This window comes from Urocitellus parryii, chromosome 6 (assembly GCF_045843805.1).
Source record: "Urocitellus parryii isolate mUroPar1 chromosome 6, mUroPar1.hap1, whole genome shotgun sequence".
Classification (NCBI taxonomy): Eukaryota; Metazoa; Chordata; class Mammalia; order Rodentia; family Sciuridae; genus Urocitellus; species Urocitellus parryii.
In genome coordinates, this window is record NC_135536.1 from 156467472 (window position 1) to 156486934 (window position 19463).

Genomic DNA, 19463 nt, shown 5'->3' on the forward strand with positions numbered 1-19463 from the left:
GCATTCTATAGAAATGTCCCCTAGTTCCCCTGGGCATGTCACTGTTCCAGGAATGATTGAGGAGAGGAGATCCAGGTGAAGAGTGAACCCTCAGAGGGCTGGAGACATGGCCTAGCATTTATTTACTCTTTAAACAGAAAGGAGACATGCTCCCAAGTGGTTGTAGGCAATGTGGATCCAAGGGATGTATTGTGGCCAAGACTTCCTCTTGGTTGGATTCCATGGTCTGTATTCCCAGCCACCACAATCCAAAATCCATTGCCTCTACACTCAGGTCAGTATGTTGCTCACTGCTCTGGGGGTGCCTGCAAGGCAACCTCTGAGGAAATTGTCCATGGGTGGTATGGCTCGGTAAGCCTGCTTTGAAGCTTCACTCTGACCCAAGACAAAAACAATTCCATGGAGTGATGAGTATTGGACAGATGGTCTGGACACCAGATACTTTGGAATTGAGGGTGGGTAGTCCAGATCAGTGATTCCAAAGCATTTTTAGGGGGGTGGAAATTTGCTTTTCAATGACATTTTTAACATCTCCAACACATGGACAGAGAAATGTTGACGACTTTTTATTGTGTTGGGTAGAAGAGGCAGAAAGGGGAAGGTAACTGACCACAGACTCCACCCCCACAGGGTGACGTTAAAAGTCCTTAACATGGTCTAGACACTATCTGGGGGAAGGGTCAGGGACAGCAGAGAGCACTTGGTGAGGTCATTCCTGCCTCAGCCTCCCTCCAGGCCACATGAGGCACAGGTCCCAGGGCCTAGGGCTGAGGTCAACAGTAAGCACTTCTGTGAAGGGCTAGAGAGTAAATATTTAAGGCTTTGCAGTCCTGTGGTGTGTGGGGCAACTACTCAACTGTGCATTCATAGACAAAAGGAGCCGCAGACATAAATGGATGTGTGTGGCTGTGTTCCAACAGAACTTTATTTACAAAAATGGTCAACAGGCCCAATTTGGCTAAGAGCTCCTGTTTGTTGAGCATTGGCTTCAAGGAAAATGATTTGGAAGTCACTACAGGCAATAATCCCTATGCTTCTTTTCACATTTATGACCCTGGATTTTCAATTCTTTAATTCAATTTGCCTTGTTCTCAAACTTCTAGGCATCAGAATATAGTCATTCCTGACCTTGAGTTATTTGTTCCAAGGGCCAAACAGTTCCAGGGAGCTAATAAACATGAAATGCTTTGAAAAAAAAATCTTAAAGTATTTTGCAAATAGGTCCACAAGAGCACACTTTATCGTCCTTTACCTGTGTTTCAAGAAAATTCCAGGAACCACTCACCAGATTAGGCTCCCTGGGCTACTTACAGAGTGGAGTTTTTTAAAAAAATGACTCAATAAAAAAAGTCCTAACGGGATATCAAAGCTAGAAGAAATGAATAGTGACTGAACCTTTTCTCCCAGAGCTTGAGACTTTTAAACTCTTCACTAGCATGAACTAGAAAATCCTCTACTCTCTATTTTATCCTGTTTATCTACATTTTTGCCTTTTAGGTCAGAAAATATCATTAGTCAGAGAGTCATAGTGAATACCTCTCTTTGTCTTCTGTGCACAGTTCAACCTATAAAATTTTGCATTGTTGCTGAACTACCCTAAATAACTTAGTCTTAAAATAATCTTGTTCTGCATGTGTCGGCAGGGTGGTAAAATCCCAGTAAATGATCCCCATCAGTCTACCTTCTATTGCATTTCTGGTTACAAGAGATAAAGTATTATAATTGATTAAGGACATACTGATTGAGGACCCAGTGCCTTCACAAAGCTTACTTCATTTAGTGATTACTACAACCCTGTGAAGAAGGCATCTTCTCTACATTTTATAGAAGATTAAAATGAGGCATAAAAAAAATTAGGAAATTTACCTGATATCACATAGGTTGGAAGTGATGGAATTTGGATTTAGGATTTAATCCAGAACTCAAAACTCTTTCCACATAATTGCCAAAGACTTCATCTACATAATAACATGCATCATTTCCACACCCCCCCATCCCTGCAAGGTGCTTTTTGTTTCCCAAGGAAAAGTTACAATTTACAAATGGACATAACTGGGAAAATTTCTACCCAACATCAAATCGTCTCAAGTAAAAACAGAATCAAATTGCATCACTTTGACCAGGTGAGAATCATGGTGATTAAGCCAAGAGCTAAAACTGGGCTTAGAAGACCTAAGTTTGTGTGCTACGATTTGTCTTTTTTTTTTTTTTTTTTTTTTCCTGGAACCAGGAATCGAGTCCAGGGCCATTTTTTCCACTGAGCCACACCCCCAGCCCTTTATTTATTATTATTATTTTTAAATTATTTTGAGACAGTGTCTCATTAAATTGCTCAGTCTGACCTCAAACTTGCATTCCTCCTGCCTTAGCCTCTGGGGTCCCTGGGATTACTACCAAGACTGGTGGGTTATGAGTTTTCTCTATGGAAGTACACTGCCTTTGTAATAACATAAGCATACAGGAAAGTTGGGAAGTTTGTTTAAAATGATGGGGGAAATTAATGTAGTAGAGACTAGCTTGCTTATTACCAAAACAGTTTCCTCTTCTTTCTACATCCTGCTAATATACATATCTCAGCCTCCCTTGCAGTTAGAAGTTGTCATGTAACTGAGCTCCAGCCAATGGGATGAGAGCAGAACCCAGTATCTAGACCACAAAACCCTTCTGTGCATAATCCTCCATGTTCTTTCCCTCCATGCAAAGAAATACAATGTCTTGAAGCCAAGTTTGAGGATGGGGAGCCAGAAGATGAAAGGCTCTGGAGTTCATGGACCACTTCTTGCAACAGAGCCAACCACAGACCAGAACTCTGCATGAGAAAAAGAGAAACTTCTCTCATGTTAAACCCCCAAATCGGTTACGGCAGCTACTATTGCCCCATCTAAACTAATTGAATAAAAAGTTTGATACAAATTAAAAAAAAGATCACATTAGTTTCTAATTTGTTCCACTTAAGAATGCCAATAACTTCTATTGGAATCATTAAGAAAATTACAACTGCAGAGACAACTTAGTGAAAGTTATATGAGCTGGTAAAATAATGTATAGATTTTTAAGACTTTAAACTTAGTTCTTTCCTGGATTCAAACCCAGCGATATTCACAATGAGGTCATTTCAATTTGTCATTCCTAATATTTAGGATGTATTTGGTAAAACAAAAAAGGATTGAAATTAATTTCATCTATTTCTTTGTAATTTTTCCAAGTATTTTCTGGAAAATCTAAACTTCCATTTGTAATCCACAGTATGATTCTATTGAGTAGAAACGTTCTATTCTAGATTGCGTGAACATCCAATTTTGCATTCACTTATTCATATGTACTGTGTATCTACTGAGTAGGAGCTAGATGGCCCTGCTTTGCTTCTGAGAAGTTCTGTGATTGCTCTTGGGCAGGTTGTTTATCCCTCCTAGATCTTGATCTTTTTTTATATTAAAGATGACAAAAGATAAATATTTCATACTTTGTAGATTGCTCATAGTCAGCTGGGTCAAACCAGCTGACCCTCATGTTATGGTTTAAGCCCCCTAAATGGTTGGCATCCTGATACTTAACATTGTTCATGGCCAGAACCTTGAACAGATTTGTCCTGCTTGCCCATCTATGTTTTTGGGTTCTTCTTTATGGACCATACTTACTCCTTAAACCCACCTTTATAATGCTTCTCTCATAAGGACTTCTAGCTTTCCTCCTCTATTGCAATTCACATTTATCTCTGAGGTAATGTGGTTTCTGGCCATTCTCATAAACAACTGATCTGGCAAACACTTCACAACCCTCACCTTAACTTGCAACACAAATGTCTTCCTCACCTTACAAGACCTTAGAGCCAACAAAGTAAGAGAGTCAGAGTGCAATGACTGCTAACCAAAGGCTTTCTCAGTGACCTCACAATGAAGCCCACACCAAAGGCCATCTTTTAAAATAGTTTCTTTCTTCCAAAGCTTATTTGAAAGAGGCACTTTGAGGAGAAGCTCATTTCCTTGAAATATCAAAGAACTTCAAACCAAAAGATGATAGATTTTTCTGGAGACATGTTGCAAAGTGAATACATAAATTCCTGCAGAGTATATGCAGAAATATTATGAAGAATTCATTCCTGCTGCAGTTTGTCCACCACCCTCAATATTACATTTAGCTAACTTAATTTTCCGTGGATCAAATTTATTCAAAGTTAAATTTCTCTTAATAGGTCATCTGAGTAAACAATTTCAAGTGTTATTTGCCAAAAAAACAATATGTTTCCAGGCTTCAGATGAAATCGGCAGTGTCAGGCTAAGAAAACAACCTTAAAAATTCACAGAGAGCTGGAACAATTACAGAAAAAAAAAAAAATGAAGCCTGGAGGTCAGTCTTTGTCATGCAATTCTGGAGGTAAAAAAAAAATAAAATTACAAATTTCCACTAAAACCAAGACTTTGAAGAGCAGACAAATGGTGTTTAAAACACACACACACACACACACACACACACACACACACGTATCAATGTGTCTTTAAATGCTGCCACACTAGTCAGTGAGTCAATATTGTCATTCTGAATAGGCCTCCTGCACCCTGGGCTTCATTTTATCTGAAAACTGGATGCTCTGTACTCTTGGCTTTCAAGGAGAGGAGCAAATGAATTAGAAGACAGGCTGAGGTCTAGCATAGAATTTTGCAAAAGCAAAATAAGTTATTAAGAGAAGTGGAGGTCAGTCGGACAAAGTGGTACATGCCTGTAATCCCCAGTAGGAGGGGGATCGCGAGTTCAAAGCCAGCCTCAACAACATAGCGAGGCCCTAAGCAACTCAGCAAGACCCTGTCTCTAAATACATAAAATGTAAAAAAGGGTTGGGATGTGGCTCAGTGGTTAAGCGCCCCATTTTTGGGTACGGGGTCAGTCCCCAGTACCAAAACAACCAACCAAAAACAGTGGATGATGTCGTGGAATAAGTAGAAGTTTTTGGTCAATTTCTATTCATGAAATGTCTCAGAATTTTTGGATTTGTGCAATGGAAGGAATAAAGTATCTGAAGATCTATTTCATGGGTGAATAAATGGACATCTGAGAAGCAAACCAGCCTGATATCCTCAATAGGAAATAGAGTCACAAAAGAGGTGATTCTATCTCTAGTCCCTGAATCTACAGCCTTTCCTCTGATGGCATCTAAAGGCAAGCCTACCAAGAATCTGAAAAATCTGTGATATCACAGGTAGCAGATGAATATGAACAGGCATTAAATTAACTCTTGAAATGTGTCCTTAATACCATGACTCACATAGCCACAGCCACGGACACACTGGCACCTCAAATGCTCAAGTTCCTGTGGAAATAATCACCCCTATGAACACAGAGGGAACCCTGATCCATGGTCTCTGTTCAGTACCAGGTTGCTGCTGACATCACCACAAATAGGAAGGGAGGGAGTCCAGGAACCACAGGGCTCCTTCCTACCCCTACATTAAGACTTTTCAGAGCAGAAACCACCGTAATCAACCAGCACACATCATATTCATTGCATTCAGGGTCTCTTAAGAGGAGATGAATACAGCAGACCCCCTTATCCACAGTTTCGTTTTCCTTGGTTTCAGTGACCCACAGTTTCAGTTACCTGAAATATCAAATAGAAAATATTAAATAGAAAATTCCAGAAGTTAACAATCAGCTCTCAAGCAAAGTTGGAAAGAATAAAAGATAGATCCTCCTTGTGCCCAACCCCCAAACCCTACATAATCTATATTATGTCCCAAAATATTAAAGGTCCCAAATATCAAATAGAAAATTCCAGAAGTTAATAATTCATTATTTTTACATAGATTTTATTACGGTATATTGTTATATTTGTTCTATTTTTTTATTGTTGTTAATATCTTACCATGCCTGTTATCCTAAGTATGTATATATGAGAAGAAAAACAGTGTATATAGGGTTCTATGCCATTGGCGGTTTCCACTGGGGGGGGTCTCGAATACTCCCTATGGATAGGGGTTTATTGCCCTATTAAAAATGTAATTCTAAATCAGAGCTGTGCATGCCTGGAATCCTCATGGCTCTGGAGGCTGAGACAAGAGGATCGTGAGTTCAAAGCCAGCCTCAGCAATTTAGTGAGGCCCTAAGCAGCTCAGTGAGACAGTGAGACCCTGTTTCTAAATAACATACAAAATAGGGCTGGGGCTGTGGCTCAGTGGTCAAGTACACCTGAGTTCAATCCCTGGTACTCCACTTCACCCCCCCCACCACCAAAAAAAAAAAAAAAAGAATATTAAGTCAGGACCTGACAAGCACTTTGGTTATCAACATTTTTTCATGAAATATCTGCTCAGTTAAAACTGAGAAACAGACCTCCCACAGCATTCTGGGAAGGGCACTGAGGCAACTGGGTGTGTTACCTTGGTGCGCACATGTGTATGTATGTGTGCAGCAGGTTTTGATCACATTGTTATTAAACACAGAGATGATGAGCAGAGGTGGTGGTGCTCATTACCATGTGTGGGATATTCAAAGTTTCTCTGTGTGAGAAGAGAGTCCTTGAGCCTCACTTTCCAGCTAACTAGCTGCTCAGACTTGGACCACCTAAAATTGTGGATTACTGACAAAACTAGATAGTTGCATCTGCCTATTCTTATAGAAATCAACTAGAGAACGTGGCTCTAAAAATCCTGCACTGTGGCCCACCCATAATATGGAAATGTGTACCCCTCAGCAGACAGTGGGAAGTTCGTAAGTCAACTACTACAGAGCAATAAAACACACAGCATTAAGCCGTACATACTTCATTACTTCATTACCAGTTCTCACAGCAGTCATGAAAGGTTGGAATGATTATTACAATTTCACAGAGAAGCAGACAAGCTTAGATAACCTCATTATGTTGCCAAAGCCCAGAGCTTTTAATCTGGGATTCAAACCCAGGTGAGCATGACTCCAATACCCAGGTTAGATAGATAGGGGCTTTCAGATATACACATCACCTTAGCCTTGAGATATTTACAAAAGAGCTGGAAGGACAGGACATGTGTCCAAATACAACAGGAAGCTCTAGACCAGCCTATCCAATAGTCCTTTCTGTGCTGATGGAAATGTTTAAAACCTGTGCTGTCCGGTTATGGCAGCCGCATGTGGCTATTAGATGTTTGACATATGGCTAGGACAATTGAGAATCTGAATTTCTTATTTTATTTAATTTGAATTCATTTATATTTAAATCATCATTGAATGTCCACATTGGTTGGCACAGTTAGAGATGTTTCATTCCAATAGCATTCAGAAAAACGACGGGTCCCCACTGTTCAAACAGGCTTTGTGATGGATTACATGCTCTGACAAGTTAGGGTTTGAACAGGACTCTTCCTGTTTCCGGCATGCTCTTCTTCCCTATAGAATTAAGTTCACAATCAAGGGCCCCCAAAATGAAGCCCAGTCCCTTTAGTCTACAGATAAGGAAATAAAAAAATGTCTATTCTGGTTCCATATCATTTTTGGACCTGCTATACATAACGTGACAGCTATCTTTTATTGCCTCCCATTCCCCTCCTAAAGCCATTCGTTTCCTCTCCTTCCCTGTGCCCTCCCTGCCATCTCCAGAAGGGGTTGAGTCTGTGCTCTTTATATCAACCAGGACACATTCCTTGCTACCCACAAAGCTGGTCCTTCCCTCTCTTGGAATGGCTTTCAATGCACTTGAGGTTTCTACACCTGCCACTCTGAGAAAGCCATTTCTTAGTACAGTGAGCAAGGCACTCAGAGACAGCCTCCCCACCTACCCCCCAAAACACAACCCCAACAATAGGGAACAGAAGCCCTCCATCCCCACTGGCTCTGCACATGTCTAAATCCAACCCAGGAGGCTTGTCACTCTATCTTGTCTTCTCTATTCTTTCCATACCAAAGGTGACAACTGGATTCCCTAACACTGTGTTTCCTGTCTTTTGACATTTCACTCAGCATCGGCTCTTAGTTGAGAAAGATGTGGTCATGGTTTGGATATGAGCTATCCTCCAAAAATCTCCTGTGTTGATGGTCAGAGGTAAAATGATTAGCTCATGAGAACTGTGACCTAATCAGTTTATTACTCCATTTGAAGATTTAATCATTTGAATGGACTAATTACATGCTGGGGCACACTGGGAGGAAGTTAAGTGACTAGGGGCATCCTTTGGGGTTTATATTTTGTTTCCTGATCCTCCCCTTGTCTCCCTGCCTCCCAGCTACCATGAGCTGAGCGATTTTTCTCCCACACCCTTCTGCCATGATGTTCTGCCTCACCTTAGGCCCAAAGTGATGGCATCAGTTGACCTTGGGCTGAACCTCTGAAACCATCACTCCATCATAACCTTTTTTCTTTTCCAAATTGGTCTTGTTGGGAATTTGGGTCACAACAAAGTAAAGCTGACTAACATAGATGTTGAAAAAAAAATGTTTGACTACAGGATCAGATCAGCTAACAGAGTCCCTGGCCCAGAAACTGCACTGTTCCTGTCATGGCCTTTAGGACAGCCCTTGGTAAGGGGCTATGTTTCTTAGAATCTATATGGCTCTATTCTCTCAGCTGGAGCACTCGAGCCCATCATGGACATCTTCATTTCTAGCTAATACGCTTCACTAACCTTCAAAAATGTTCCTTGTGAGCATTTAATAACCACAGTAACCTTTGAATTCTCCAACTTGAGGAATATAGATTATGTAGGATTTGGGGGCTGGGTACAAGAAGGATCTATCTTTTATTCTTTGCAACTTTGCTTGAGGGCTGGTGGTTAAGATTCTCAGTATGGTAGTAAAGGGTACTTCTACCTACCTTCCCCAAACAGAATAACTACACAACTTCCTGAAACACTTTCTATACTCAAACGTAGGTAGTTTTTTGTGGATGCATTGATGACTGTTTTATCCATTCATGATGACGCTAAAATCAGACAGGTTTTTGGATGTGGGATCAACATGTTGTTAAGCTCATGGGCCCTTGGAAAGAGCACACATGAGTCCCAAGTGCACACTAGGAAAGGAAGGGAAGCCCCAGAGAGCTTGGAAGTCTATGTTAGGGTCATAAAATATGGCTACAGACCTAATCCTTCCCACAGCTGGTTTTTGTATAGCCTGTGGGCTAAGAATGATTTAAAAATTTTTTTTAAGCAATGTTAAAAAAAAACAACTTTTTTAGAGACTGTATTACAGACACTATTTTACTGCCTGGTTCTTTCCAGAACAAGTTTTCTGACCCCTGTTCTAAACTTTTAGCAACTTCATCCACCCAGAGGTGTACTTTTCAGTTTCCTGAGGACTGATAAACTGAGTCCCAATAATCCCTAGTTCCCATTGATCCTCTTTGAATTTACTTTTTTTTTCAGGTCAGTAATACTAGAGGTAAAATGTTCCATGAATCTTTCCAAGAATAGGCACAATACATATCAAATAGAACAAAAGATAGATGCATAAATGCATATTTACTTCTTCCAAGAAGATCAACGTCATGTGTCTTTCCTGTGACAAAACCAAGGCTCCCGATTAAAGACCAGTCAGAAAGGATCCCAGGAATCAAAGCAAAGAGAGCCGCAAAGCATCCTCACTCATCCTTCTCCTGTCACGTCCTCTCACTTGCTAGTGTCAGACTCCATTTGATATCAGTATGAAATCAGGACACCACTGACTTTGACTTACCTTCTTCTTAACTCCACTAGGAAAAGAAGACAGAGCTGGAAACATACCTTTATAATCCCTTCGTTTCTCACCTTTGAGTTTCTTAGACAGCTACCCTAAATGTCCTTCAAGTGTCTCAGTATTTGAAATCAAAGGCAAAATATGTCATCCAGCCTCTCCTCAGCCATAACCAAAGAAAATGGCAGCCACCACTGAGTGCATAGACATTGCTGTTACCTGGTTCAGTGCAGTTCTTGCTGCTTCGGAATCCTGTATCTTCAGAAGTCAGAGTATCATTCACCTGCATTAGCTTCCTTCCTACCATCCATTTTCTGTCTTCCCCTATGAGGTCCATGAGGTCAAGCTCTAGAGAAAAAAAAAAGACAACAACCACACATTAACTAACAGCTGTTTCAGCCTTTACCAATGCTGGATGTGCAGTGCCTTTATTAGCCATCATTTTCTCAGCCCTGCCTAGATCCTCCTCAAGCCATCCTGCCTTTACCCACCCAAGGGCTTTCACTGGATTCTATTGGGCCCAACAGAGGCAACTCTCAGCCAATGATACCTAGAATTTGTTGTATAAATACCTAACTGCTTGAATGGGATGACTTTATGGTGTGAATTCTAAACTGGGTTCCTAAGTTTTCCCCAATCATTGATAATTGATAAGCTCCAATTATCAACAGTATAATTCTCTTGATAAAGCTCATTTCGTTAGTGATTGTCTCTCCCCTGTCTCGAAATTTCCTGCACCCAATGTTTAACAATCAATTCTCGAATTGGAAAAGCATTCCAGAAATGTAGCCATTGGTCTGTTTCCAAGCTATCAATATTCCCATTAAGGCCAATTTTAAGTTACCTACATGACATCCCTGAGAATGGAATTGGGAAGAGATGAGTGCAGTCATTTCCATTATGTCAGCAAAGCTGGCTTCAGCCTACCAACCACTGGCAGTTCTTTACTCAGAATTACCTTCTGAATAAACCATCTGCCACTGAACATGAGCTCAGGATCTGTCTCTTGGGGTTACCCAAATTAGGTTACCATTTCACCATCTCCATGTTGTTAAGCTCATGGGCCCTTGGAAAGAGCACACATGAGTCCCAAGTGCACACTAGGAAAGGAAGGGAAGCCCCAAAGAGCTTGGAAGTCTATTTCAGGGTCATAAAATATGGCTACAAACCTAATAGTCCAGTGAGCACCACAAGGTAAGTTTTTTTAAAAAAAGAAATTAAGGAAAAAGCAGAGCACAGAATATACATGTTAGAGGCTCAGCATGTGACAGAGTTCAGGTCTCTGGCTAAGATGACCATGTGGATGGTGGGGGAAAGAACAGAGATCAAAGGGCACATACAAGGAAAGAACACAGTCTATTCTGTTTAGGACATGTTGAGTATCTTCAGGGTATCAAAAGGTAAGTATATGACCTGTGGGTAGAGATTCCTCAGGTGAGAAAACTAATGTACAGAAGGCCCCAAGAGAATAATGAGCAAATAGGGAAGAACATGAGACATATGTCTGGGTGGGATCTCTATATGTTCCATGTGAAGATAGCGATCCCGGGGTGACTACTGAGAAGGAATGGAAGAAGAATTCTTGGGAAATCTAACATTCCTCCAGGGGGCAAATAGAGTCAAAGAATCAAGCAAAGGCTCAGGACGGGAAGGGATAGAGCAAGGGAACATGGTATCATGGAAGGGAGGCAGAAAGAGAATTCAAGAAAAGAATAGTGAATGGATGGAGCTGGAGAATATCATGCTAAGAGAAATAAGCCAATCCCAAAATACCAAAGGCCAAATGTCTTCTCTGATATGCAAATACTAATTCACAATAAGGGTTGGGGGTAGGGAAAAATAGAGGTACTCTGGACTAGGTAAAGGGGAGTGAAGGGTGGGTAGGGGGTATGAGGGTAGAAAGGATAGTAGAATGAATGAGACAATATGACCCTGTGTACATATATGATTACTCGACCATTCTACAGTGGGATTCTACATCATGTGCCACCAGACGAATGAGAAGTTATACTCCATTTATGTATGATGTATCAAAATGCATTCTACTGTTATGTTTACTATTTAACTTTTAAAAAACTTTTAAAAAATGCTCAGATAAATAAATAAATGAGAGCTAATAGCACCTATTAAAAAAGAAAAGAAAAGAGAGTAGTCGGTGGTCCTAACTATCACAGACAAATTTTAAAAGACAAAGGCAAAGAAATGGCAATTTGAACTAGGCATAACGGGTCATTGGGAGACGGAGGCAACCAATTCAGATGGCTCTTTCTAACAACTTGGCACTAAAGGAAGAAATTATATGAGCCCATGACTGACTCTTGGATGTCTAGAACAGCTATGGTCAGAAAATGGATATAAATACAAGAGAGGGCCTAATGTATGGTTCCCAGGTCCTTCCTACAAGGTCACAGGGTTCACCCAGCCACGCTGACATGGCATTCTGAAATGGTCAAGGAAGAGCCAAAAGTCCTCCTGCTCCCTTCTCTATTCCGATAGTGGTTCAGTTCCCATGTGATTCCACCTTCACCATTAAATTTGATCCTCACGGTACCACTCGGGAAAGAAAGGGGAAACATGAACATGGTTTCTCCAACACCTAATCAGTACTGGCTCAGAGTTGGTGCTCAGTAGGTACAAGTTGAAATTATCATTCCCATTGTACCTATGCATAAAGAGAGACTCGAGGAAATTTCTGGAAATGCCAATGTTTGTGGGTACCTCACCTAAGCCAAAAGAACACATAGAATATCATATACTGAGGTCTTTCTCAGTCAAACACAGCCCTACTCCCTGAGGTAAAATTATCAAGATGCCTAATTATAACTTATATGTATTGGTCAGGACATCCCCAGATTTTTTTTTTCTCAAAACAAAAGAGGGGCCAGGCACACTGATGCATGCTTATAATGCCAGTGGTTTGGGAGGCTGAGGCAGGAGGATCACACATTCAAAGCCAGCCTCAGAAAAAGCAAGGTACTAAGCAACTCAGAGAGACCTTGTCTCTAAATAAGATACAAAAAGAGCTGGGGATGGTGCTCAGCAGTTGATTGACCCTGAGTTCAATCCCCAGTACCAAAAAAAGGTGGGGGGTGAAATACTAATAACTTTTAGACTGAAATACAAAAACCTACATTGCAGCCACATATATCACCTTATCCAAAATTGTCAAAACACCACCAAATGAATAATTCAAAGTTTTCTAAGCATTTGTGCCATTTGGTTAAATGGAATGGTTAACTCTTACACTTGAGAATAAAAAGAGGAAAAAAAATTTCAAGAATTCATGAAGAAACAACGAGGTCAGAGGATTTAAACCCCAACAAGCAGTCCTTGATGTGAATGTAATATTATATCATCAAAAAAATGACCTAAAAGTGTGGATAAAGGCATTTCCTTCATCTCAGGCTGGGTTTCCTCAGAAGCAACCCCTCAGGGGAAGATTATATGGGAGGTGATTCCAGGAAGAACCTATAAGGAAATAGGGAAGTGGGGCAGAGAAGGTATGTTTTAAGCCAGTTGCCAAAATGAGTAAGGAGACCTTGACCCTTGTTGAAAGCTCTTGGCAGCCAGGGTATACATGCATCTCAGACACCAAGATGTGAGGGAGCACCTACTCCTGGTCTGCCATTAGTTAAAGACTGTTCCAGAGGACATTAATTCTCCATAATTTTCAACCGACCACATGCATATCTAAAGTGAGCTCTGGTGCCCAGCAAGGATCCTGGACAATGAGATGCAAGTTCTAGAAGCTGTAATTTGCCAATATGCACAGAAGAAGCCAGTGCATGGGATATGGACAGGGCACCCTGTAGCTGCCAGCCCACGTGGTATCTAGAGAGTCGTAATGTGGCTGGCTGGCTGGCCATTTACTGTTGTCATAATCCGGATCAGAGAAAAGCATTCTATGGAACTGCAATTCTAAGGTTCAGGAAGACCCCAAAGGTCTGCAAAGAAATAAATGTATCCCTTCCAATAACTTCCAAAGTTCTTTTTTATGCCAAGTTTCCATGGTTCTGTAATTCTAAGAGAAAAGCTGATACCAATTAAGAGATGTAAAAGTAAAGCCAGCTATTGTAGCAGAAAATGAGAGGATTTTTTTACATAATGATTCAATATCTTCAGGAATTAGAGACTATGAAGGCAGCACCTCTGGATTCCAAAACCTACAAACTTTTATCTCAACAAAAATATACTTGACCACTGACCACTGATATAATAATGCAGAGACTACAGTCTGAGAAAATATGATGAAAACATTGCATTTCATTCATTTTCCTTCCAAGTGAGAACCAAGTTTGACGGCATTATAACCCAGTGAGTTTACTTGTCCTCACAAAACTCCCAGTGAAGGAGAAAACGGCAATTGATTCTGTGGCCAACTTACCTTCAGGGTAAATAAGGCAAAGCAGATGTGATTTGCCTAAGATCAGAGTCAACCCATGGGCCGCTTCAACCACCTTTAATAGCTTTCCTGTCTTCCACTTATTGAGTGTCTGTTATATACCAAGGGCTTTCTATTCTTCAACACGTTTCATCTTCACACAAATCCTACATGGAAATATTAGCTCCATGTTTGCAAATAAGGAAAGTGAGGCACTCTGAACTTGTCCAAGATTAAGGAAGCAACAGAACAAAGATCTAAACCCAACTTAACTGATTCCAAATTTTTGGGAGTCCCCTGGATGGGATGAAATTCATTGTGGTTGCACTGTCTAGATAATAGTAAGGTAGATGGATAGTGTAGTCCAGTGAACACCGTCTCACCGTTCCCAGAAACTATTAGGAATAACAGTGAGGCATGACCATCACCCCTGGGAAGCATCACGAAAAACAACAACAACAAAAAAGACCTTACTAAAACCCCACTCTATGCCTGATGCTCAGCTCAGTGTAGATTTCCTGGGGACTAAGCTGGTCCCACTGGCCATGCCATGGAGGGTTGCATTCTTGTATTTAGGGAGGAGGAGCAGAGGGTGGTCAGTAGGGAAGCTGTGGAGGGTGGGGAGGGCAAAGGGGATACCCAGAGTGCCCACACTCCCACTCCTGCTTTCACTGCTCTCTGCTTGCTCACCTACCCCAGCTTCCTTGCACTTCTCTGCTGCAGCAAAGAGGCTGCTCCGCAAAGCTACACTTGAGCAATGTCAACAAAAACACTTGGCCACTGTCCACCGCATTCTTGGCTCCTCATCTGCCAGGCCCTGGAAGTTGCATGTTGGCCTAATTAGTCGGGGGAAGGGGTGAGTGTCGGAGGTGAAGAGGGGAGGCTCCCATGACACATGTCACCAACAGAGGCAGTGTGTATGACTGTGGGCTCCAAAAAGGGAGGACAGGAGTGAAACTGGAAATGGTGTGGGGTGCTGCTGGGAGGGAGGAAGCCCAGTTCTCAATCCGAGCCTCAAGCTGCATGCACTGAGGAAGGAAAGAAAGGGGAGGCTGCATGCCAAGTTTCCATTACAGAGCTGTGTGCTCACCCTCTTGTGCGCTCTCTCTCTCTCTCTCTCTCTCTCTCTCTCTCTCTCTCTCTCTCTCTCTCTCTCTCACTCTGCTTGCTTTCTCCATCTCTCTGTGTCTCTCTCCCCCTCCTCCTTCTCATGACTGGAACCTAGAGAGCCCAAGGATTTCTGACACCAAGAATGGGTCTCCTTGGGTCCTCCCTGACAAACAGCCCCAGCTCACAGCCTTCATCCCAAGGCTAATACAGTCTCCTGTGAGCAACTTTATCCCACGGGGCTTCTAGCCCTAACTGAGTGCTGACCCCAGACCCAGCAGGGAGGTAGGGCTGCCTGCTTTCTGCTGAGGGGATTAACTCCTTCAGACACCTGGGGAAGCAGCACAGAGGGACTATGCTGCATAATCAGCAAAAGCATCTTTTATGAGCCAAGTATGCTTCCTGTACCATCTCATCACCTCCTCTTATAGAGTGCTGCCCATTTTTTTTTGCTGCTGTTGTTGGAGTTAAATTATCAAGCTGGGGACCAAACCTACATCTGACTGCAAAGTCCAGGTATGCACTTACTACCTTCTCTGGGAGTTCTGGGAGCCTGGAGAAGTAGTCTTATAGTATCAAGGCTTTATAACCTTATGTCTGTCTCTTTGAGAGGACATACTAACTTTCCCCTCCCTGTGAACTGAAACGCTGAACTGCTTTTTGTAAACTAGAATGGAGAGGGCCACCATTCTCAGATATCCAGAGAACCATGCAACAGCCCCTGCCCCCATTTTCAGATGCAGTAACTGAGTCTTGGAATGCCTGCTTAATGCATCCACCTAGAAAGAAGTTAATGGGCACAAGAAACCCAGCGATGGCAGTCGCCACTGACTTTGGCTCTCTGGGCTGGCTCAGTGCTCCTCAACCAAGGCTATAAATACCCCACCCAGCAGTTTACACAGCTGCATCTACTCTATGCACCCAGGTCTTCACCCCAGAGTTGGAGGTCAGGTTTACATAAGCCAGCTGCCAGCGGACTGCCTTCTGCAGACTCTAGTGAGCACCACCACTCTCCCAGTGACCCCCTTCCTTTCCCTACACCTTGAGTCTCAGGAGGCTTTGCCTGGTGATTCTCACCCTCTGTGAGTGAAGAGAGGGCAGTGGAGTCCTGGTTTAATTCATGTGCATATTTTTGTATGGATTTTTTTTTTTTTTTTGAGACAGTGTCTCACTGTGTTGCCAGCTTCAAACTTGCAAACCTCCTGCCCCAGCTTCCCAAGCTGGACTGACAGTTGGCTTCACATGGATTTTTGAGGGAGGATCACGGGTGAGGTACCAGAAATTGAGCTCAGGGGCACTCGGCCACTGAGTCACTTCCCCAGCCCTACTTTGTATTTTTTATTTAGAGATACGGTCTCACTGAGTTGCTTAGCGCCTCGCCATTGCTGAAGCTGGCTTTGAACTCCTCTTGTCTCAGCCTTCAGAGCTGCTGGGATTACAGGTATACGCCACCATGCCCGGCTTCCACGTGGATTTTTTAAACAAAATCTTCCCTTTGCGCAGGGGCCATGCTAATCTTCTCTGTATTGTGATTCTGCAATCTGCATTTGGGGTAAAAATTGGGAGTTCATAACCCACTTAAATCTAATGTATGAAATATGATATGTCAAGAGCTTTGTAATGTTGTGAACAACCAATAAAAAAAAAAATCTTCCCTTTGCATTTGTTTGTGGTCCTTAGAAAGGAATACAAATTGTTGAAAGGTTGCAGCTCACCAAAGTGAGCTCTCCAAAACCACCAGGAGGAAGAAGCTGGGAGCTAAATAAACTCTGCAACTGGGTTCCCTCAACTCCCTCAACTTCCTGAAATTGTCCCCAAAGACAGGAGAGATCCAGAAAGGGAGTCTGGAAGAAGAACTCAGTTGCAGAGAGGTCATGGATTCCATTTAAACTTCTCTCCTTCTAGCTGTTTCCACACTATGTCTGGTGGGCAAAGAGTCTCTGAGAAATAGGCAGGCTGGGTCAAATCCTCCCTCCAGTGTCTCCAACTCAACCATGGCACTCACAGACAGCAGCAATCGTACTTGATTTAAACTTCTTCCCAGAACCTCCACTCCAAGAGGAAACATATAGAGACTGAACCCAGTTGGGAATCTCAGTGCCTCAAAGGAGACCTCTCTTTCTCTCAGAGGGGAAGGGGGAGCAGTAACCAACCCCAGTCACCTGCTGAATTGAAACAGGGCATTTCACTTGGTGCCCTGTCCTCTGCACCTGGCAGCATTCAGAACCTCCTGGGGCCTGAGTGGGAATCTGCATCTAACAAGACCCACAGGAGACCCCTGGGCATACTGGGGTCTGAGTTGCTATTCCGAACATGATCAGCAAAAAGACTACAGAGCATGCAAGGACCTGGCATTGTTGCTAGGCCAAGGACACAGGGAAAGCAGAAAGAAGGGAAGGCAAGGACCTAACCAAGCTGCCAGGGCTCCGGGGCTTCCCTGTGAAATGGGTGATATTCAGTGATGTTCTGCATCTGTGGTGACTGGCCCTATTACCAGTCTCCATGCAAACTTACCCAAGAAAATGCAAAGACAGTGGCCAGCTTCCTCACTACATCCCACCCAAATCTCCTGTCCACCTCACACTGATCCCTCCACTGTCTCCCTCTATTGCCTACACTGACCCTGACAGTCTGTGTATGGGAAAGGGTGAGGTGGCTGATCCCCTAGCAAGGATGGCCTTGGGAACAAGGGACAACCCAAAACACTCAAAGGCCTGAGCCAAGAGTCCAAACTGCCCCAAATGCATGTTCTTCAGTGGATATTGGAAATACCAAGAAGGGTTGTTTGTGAGACTGAGACGATGGCAGGGGAGTCCATACAGCCTCCTACTCCTCACTGCTTACACCGGGAAGCCCTTCTCCCAGGCTGTCTTCGAGGACCCCCCAGGAACCTGCTCACCATTTTCTGCCTGTCTTTATTCAATCATTCATCCCCAGCCTCTGGCTTTGTTTTCTTATCACTGGGTCTCTAGCCCCATCTGCCCCCCAAAAGCTGGCCTGAAACTTAGCAGATGCATCATAGCCATCATGTCCTCATGTTTCATTAAGGCCACCACCTGGGGAAGACTGGGGGGTAGTCAACAACCCCCCAAGAAAAGAAGGAAGCATTGAGTGCCCAGGGAAGGGCATTCCCTGGGCATTGAGTGTCCAGGGAAGATCCCAGATAGGCCAACAGCACCCCCTCAGGATCATGTCCTTTGACTTGGGGGTTAAGTCATAGGCACAGGGATTTTAGAGGCAAATCTGAACCAGAATCCGGATTTTCTGGGATCTTAGCCTTGCTACTCAGAGGACCAGCATATCCATATCACCTGGGAGCTTGTGAGAAATGCAGAACCCTGCATCAGACCCTGTACTTTCATAAAGTGACTCATGTGCACACTGGAGTTAAAGACGGATCGTCCAAGTCCCCACTGTTTGATCTCTCAGTCTCTCAAGTCCAAAATCAGAGTTCCCCTCAACATCTCCAGGAATTTAAAAAGCCCTTCAGGAAGACCACATAAGCCCCCACTAAAGGTGGGCTTTAGCATCCACATGGGGTCTGGACACCCAGAGACACTTCCTCCCTTATATGCCTCAATAGTACCCTTTTATAACTGCCTTGAGAGCCTTGAGAAGCATCAGGTCCCAGCAGCCTGGTTTCAGAGCATTCACTTTTCACAGCAGCCCCATCTTTCTTTATTGAACTACTAACTAAAGCAAATGGGGCTGTTCAAACAACCTGCAGGGCTGACCCCCAGGAGTGTACCCTTCCCAGAGCCTGCCTTCCTCTTTATGATCTGTACACACCTCAGGGGTCCAAGCTTAGCCCTGAGAACTGACTTGCTTCTCTGTCTCCCTTTTCTCTGCTCATCGCTACTCCTGAAGGCTCTCTGATGTCTTTTGATGACTTCCCACAATCTGCACCAACCCCAAGGCTCAGGTCTCCTCATGAATCTCTCTCCTGACTAGCCTCACTTGAAGAGGACCCCCTTCCCCCCCCCTCTCTCTCTCTCACACACACACACACACACACACACACACACACACAATGTCTATAGGGTTTTCTTGCAATGGATTAAATGTTTGTATCCCCCACTCATTTATGTGTTGAAATCCTAACCCCCTATGTGATGATAATAGGAAGGTGATTAGGTTATACAGCTGGGTGTAGTCACTGAAACCCATGGATGGGATTAATGCCCTTATAAAGGGATCCCAAGAAGTTTTTTAACCTTTTTTATACCACATGAGGGAGGACACAATAAGACAGCAGTGTGCAACCCAGAAAAGGGCCCCCACCAGAACCTGATCATGCTGTGCCCCCGATCTCAGACTTCCATCCTCCAGAACTGTAAGAAAT

The 19463-nt window shown here is 43.1% G+C and overlaps 1 protein-coding gene across 1 annotated transcript in view; it reads right to left on the reverse strand.

Annotated features, from left to right (window-relative positions):
* The window catches only part of Slc24a3 (solute carrier family 24 member 3), a 448141-nt gene extending 438171 nt beyond the window's left edge, over positions 1–9970 (reverse strand). Inside the window, exon 1 of the mRNA XM_026400702.2 lies at positions 9853–9970. Within this exon, the coding sequence (XP_026256487.2) occupies positions 9853–9970 (118 nt within the window). The remainder of the gene's footprint in view (positions 1–9852) is intronic.
* Between the last annotated feature and the right edge of the window lie 9493 nt (positions 9971–19463).